Genomic DNA, 5,082 nt, shown 5'->3' with positions numbered 1-5,082 from the left:
CCAAGAGCTCTGCACTATTCATTTGTTCTTATTCTTTCCTAGGCAGAAACCGGCGTGGTTCCTATGAAGAAAAACCATCAGCGATGATCTTACAGGATAGGTCTCACGTGAGGGTTCTCGATATGAAGCGCAGCTCTCACCTTCTGTAGCTGATGGGTGAGGACAATAGCTTGTTAAAAGGAGCTACCAAGAGCTGGCAGGATGAGTTACAGCTCACCCTCTGTGCACAACTTGTATCACAGCAGCACCACTGCGGCCAAGCCAGACCCAGGGGCAACTCTGGATGTGACTGTACCAGAAACAGCTACCATAAGCCCTGAGACTACCAGTTTCAACAGCACGAAAATCCCAGATGTGGCCAGCACTGGACCCGGCATGAGCACAATGCTGCTGTCCTTTGGGATCATTACTGTGATTGGGTTGGCTGTAGCTATGGTAAGATAGCCCTGCTAAATATTTCTGTCTGTTGAGGGTGGAGGGTGGCGGAGGTGCTCTAGGACTGATTTGGGTTGAATAATTTATTTGCATTGTACTGAAGGCTCACCCAGAACCGCTAGGAACTGATAGTTCCCAAGATCACTTTCTTTTTAAGGCCTTTATCCAGTGCTCCAATATTTCTGCAGTCTCCCTGAGGTCTAGTCCAAGCGGGATGCTCAGCAGGCCTAGAGGAAGCCACATGTAGTATCAGTATTTACTTTTAATAGCAATAGGAAGCTCAGTTAAAAAAACACAAAGCAGATTCTATTCTGATTTATTAACTAGAACAGCTGCATCAGTTTAAACCTTGTCAACACAGGGGCCCCCACAAGAAAGTTCATCCAAATTAACTGTTAAAGCAGACTGTTGAAACTATGTTAACCTCCCTCATGGACATGCCTTTTTGAATTCAAGCAGCCTGAATCCATTTTAGCTAGAGTCTTTCTGGACTGCATTTCCAAGATTCTGCTTGCTAGGTATCATCAAAGTCCTTGAGGATTTGCTGCATAATGAACCTTGCCATTAATGCTGTAGGTAGATGCTTTCAGAAACTATAGTTCTGGGCCTGACACGGGCAATGCAAGTGCTGCAGTTCTTCTTTTGATATATAACCAGATCGTTTACCTGCCAACAGAGAACAGAAGGTAGCAGCAAGCTCCCATTCCTCGTATGAGGAAGAGCTTCGCTAATACAACCATCAGAGAAGCCTACAGAAAGGGACTACTGCAAAATTTCATTGCAGGCCCAACGAGGAGTTTTTCCAAAAGCCCCTAAAAGAACGTGGAAACATTATCCTGGAAATGGTCATAAGTTCCCAAGAGCACCATCCAGCATTCATAGTTCTCAGAACACAAGACTCTGGAGGCCAAAAGCCTCACTTTCTTCCCAGCGCAGCCACGCTTACTGGCTGACACGAGGCAAGTCACTAAGCATGCCCTCTCTGCTTCTTCCCTTTATACTGGGGAGGGGGTAACAGCACTTCTACGCTGTAGGAAATCTACAGATGAAAACCACAAAGGGAAGGTTCTTCATCCACTCTTAAAGTGCAACATATGTCCTGCAGCCACCAGAACTGTGCTGAGCTACACCTAATAATAATACACCTAATACTCCTCCTACTACTAACACACCTAATAACAGGCCACTCGAGTACTTGGCATCAGATGTGATGTGCTACCGAGCTTACACTGATGCATATGAAATTTCGTTTTCGGTTGTCACTTCTCCCTTCCCCTTGCTTTGGTGCGCAGTGACACCAGACCTACTCTACCTCTGTCTGTGTGCCCTGTGCCCAAAATTTCTCTTCTCAGCTGTTCCCCATCCTATTGGGACTGTTGTAATGATGGTTTCCTTTCTCCTTCAGGTTCTATATATCAGGAAGAGGAAGAGGTGAGTAGTATCTCTTGTTGGCTGAAGGGAACTCAGTGCTTCAAAATCCAGAGAGAGCTAGGAAGGAGACAGGGAGATGGGGAAGAGTGTAAGGGATGGCTGCCTGAGAACAAGCCTGCAGGGAATTGGCTGCATGTGAATTCTGCTGCTGGCCCACCTTCTAACACCAGAGCTTCGAAGACTCCACTGCAGCTTTGGAAAGGAAAGCATGGTTGAGCAGGAGAAGGCTAGGGAACCCACAAACTCTTCATGCTTCATCTATTAGATGCACTAAAACAGAGAAAGGGGTTATGAGTGTATAAAGAAGCTGGGAACTCTGTCATGAGAGGTGCGGATCTCACATTTCAGCCATTCCCAGATCCCTATGTTTTCCACAGTCCAGGCCAATGCTGCTGGCCTTGCAAGGCTGAAGTTCTCTTTAGCTGCAGTCACAGCAACTGGCAGCAGCGTAATGCAGAGATGCAGCTTTCTAGCCCAAGACTTAGTGTCTTAATTTCTTTATTAAGCTTCTGGCCGAAAATAGAAGAGCAGCATGCAGGGAGACACACGTCTTGATTCTTCCGTCTCTGACAGCAGAGACACTGGTGAAGATCCATTAGATGTTGTACCTCCTCCCTGCCTGAGCCCTTGTGGCAGGCCTGGCCTGGCCATGGACTTTCTGGGTCCAAGAAGTGCTGCTGCCTGCTGTAAAATTTCCAAGCCAGCCCCTGAAGCCCAGATCTGGGTACTGCTACAGGGGCAGCTAGTGCTTAGCCTGTGAACACAGTGCTGCTGGAGATAATGGTTGTGTTGGCAAACCCATATAGAGGCAGGGGGGGAATGTGTCATCCTAAACACTTGCCAAAATAGCTATTTGTGGTGACGCTGCCAGTAACTGCTTGTGTGTTTCCCTTCCCACCCCTCAAAACTCAGCTCTAGCCTAAGGCAGGGCTGTTTTCACAGGAGCATGCTCACCCACCCATCCATCCTCTGGCTCTGAGCTGCCCACTATTTAGAGAGACCTCTTGGGGTAATACTTTATAGCTCTGTCACTTGGAGCAAGTGAGACTACAAGACAAAGAACAGTCTGTCCACAGGCAGCTGCCTCCTACAAGAATCTATTTATTATTTTCTATTTATTTTTAGGTACTTCAACCCCAGAGCTGAAGTACTACTTTTAGGCTGCTGGAGCCTAAGTGACTTAGGAGTGGACTTCTGCTAGCAGACATAGTGTGACATGGCAGGACTGGCCATTGTGGGCAGAGAGATGGGGGGAGAAGTCGCGAAATTCCCAGCCACTGTGTTCCCCTGTCTCTTTTGTCCACCACATAAAGCGTGATCTTTTAAGGTCTGCAGGAACTTAAATCCCTGATTCCTCTGTGCGTAATGCCTGCCAACATAGATTAGTGATGGCAATTAATCCCTGTAACTGCACTCTGGGTATCTTCCACTCCTGCCAGCTGTGGGTAGTAGGTTCTTATCCTCATCCTTGCAGGATGGGACATGACCCAGCAAGCAGCAACAAGAGCTGAATCCCTGTGCAACAGGAGAAACAGCCTGCAGAAAGCCTCAGCAGTGGAGTGGGGAGGGCAGCCTGAGCATCTGTCCTTCTCAACCAACCCTTTCCCTCCCCTCCCACGGGCAGGTTGGAGAAGCTACGGCACCAGCTCATGCCCATGTACAACTTTGATCCCACCGAGGAACAGGATGAACTGGAGCAGGAGCTGCTGGAACATGGGCGAGATGCAGCATCTTCCCAGGCATCGCAGAGCAAGGTAGGCAGCAGGAGCCAGCAAGTCTGTGACTACAACCACTGGTACCTGCACTGCTTTTGTTACAAAGAGCTTTTGTAGGGTTTGTCGTGGTTTAATCCTGGCTGGCAGCTGTTGGCTCACTCCTCGTCCTCAGGGGGATGGGGAGGAGAATCGGGGAAGAAAGGTAAAACTTGTGGGTTAAGATAAAGACAGTTTAACAGGACAGCAAGGGAAGAGAAAATGCTAGTAACAATGACAAAAGAATATACAAAAGCAATGATGCAATTGCTCACCACACGCATGCCCAGCCAGTTCCCGAGCCACAGTGCACCCGGCCAACACCCCCCAGCTTATATACTGAGCATGACATCAATATGGTATGGAATATCCTGTTGGCCAGTTTGGGTCAGCTGTCCTGGCTGTGCCTCCTCCCTCACAGCTTCTTGCTGGCAGGGCATGAGAAGCTGAAATCCTTGACTAGTGTAAGCACTACTTAGCAACAACTAAAACCTCAGTGTGTTATCAGCATTATTCTCATACTAAATCCAAACACAGCACTGTACCAGCTACTAGGAAAAAAATTAACTCTATCCCAGCCAAAACCAGGACAGGTTGTAGGGTAAGGAAACCCTGTAAGACCTCAGGAGGACTTCCCCCATCTCTGCCAGCCCTAGAGATAGGGTGCTCGAGCATTTTGGAATGCCTAGAGTCAGGCAACTAGGGCAAAGAGCCTGGGGAGGCAAAATGCTGGCTCTACTCAACTAGGAGACAGAAAAGGACAACTTCAGTAATGAAGGGTGAGTTTGCTACAGTTTACCACTCACGGCACTACAAGGGACCAGTAGGATGAATGCCATTTTTGGGAGATGGGGCTTCAATGCCCACAAAGCACTGAGGCTCCTTTACCCTGGCCCTGAAAAGCAAATAATTTCCACTCAGTTTTAAGGTATCCCTGCTTTGCCTAAGGATGCAAGTGTGGAACAAGGTCTTGCTGAGGGAAGGCGTGAACAGTTAACTGTGCTGCCAAGCGCTGAAGAACGCAGGCAGAACGCCTGCACACTGTTGTGGCATGGCACGTGTGATCTTGTCAGCACCTCCAGGCCAACCTTGCTGGGCACAGAGCAGGCGTGGCTCAGAAAGAGAAAAGGGAGGAGAGTTCTCTGAATTTGGGCAGAGGGGAAGAAGGCTTTGCTTCGACCACTTCTGAGTGTTCAAAGGCATGCAGCATGCTGAGAACTGTAAGGTCCTCAGAGACCACTGACTTACTAGATTTGTGAGTTAGGAAAGAGCTTGACAGCTTGGACAGTTGTTTTTGGTTAATGGTCCAGACAGGTCTGACAAGAGGCTGTCTGCTTCCCCAGTGTACCAAGAGGTAGGAGAAATAGGGAAGAAGGGCTTCTTACCATTGTTTGCAGCCAGCTTCACAGTGTTTTCTGTTTCCTTTGTCACCACCACTGCACAAAAAGCCTTTCTGAAAGACAAA

General features: G+C 48.3%; 1 protein-coding gene across 1 annotated transcript in view; it reads left to right on the top strand.

The window, feature by feature from the left end:
• The first annotated feature begins 201 nt into the window (after nucleotides 1–201).
• LOC104625682 (chromosome unknown open reading frame, human C3orf18) overlaps nucleotides 202–5,082 on the top strand; it is a 5,989-nt gene continuing 1,108 nt past the window's right edge. The window contains exons 1-3 of the mRNA XM_010293376.1: nucleotides 202–435; nucleotides 1,841–1,866; nucleotides 3,491–3,620. Coding sequence (XP_010291678.1) covers nucleotides 202–435; nucleotides 1,841–1,866; nucleotides 3,491–3,620 — 390 coding nt within the window. The remainder of the gene's footprint in view (nucleotides 436–1,840; nucleotides 1,867–3,490; nucleotides 3,621–5,082) is intronic.

The sequence above is a fragment of the Phaethon lepturus genome, unplaced genomic scaffold (assembly GCF_000687285.1).
Source record: "Phaethon lepturus isolate BGI_N335 unplaced genomic scaffold, ASM68728v1 scaffold3058, whole genome shotgun sequence".
Classification (NCBI taxonomy): domain Eukaryota; kingdom Metazoa; phylum Chordata; class Aves; order Phaethontiformes; family Phaethontidae; genus Phaethon; species Phaethon lepturus.
Note: the sequence above shows the minus strand (reverse complement) of the source record. Positions and strands in the feature narration are given on the sequence as shown.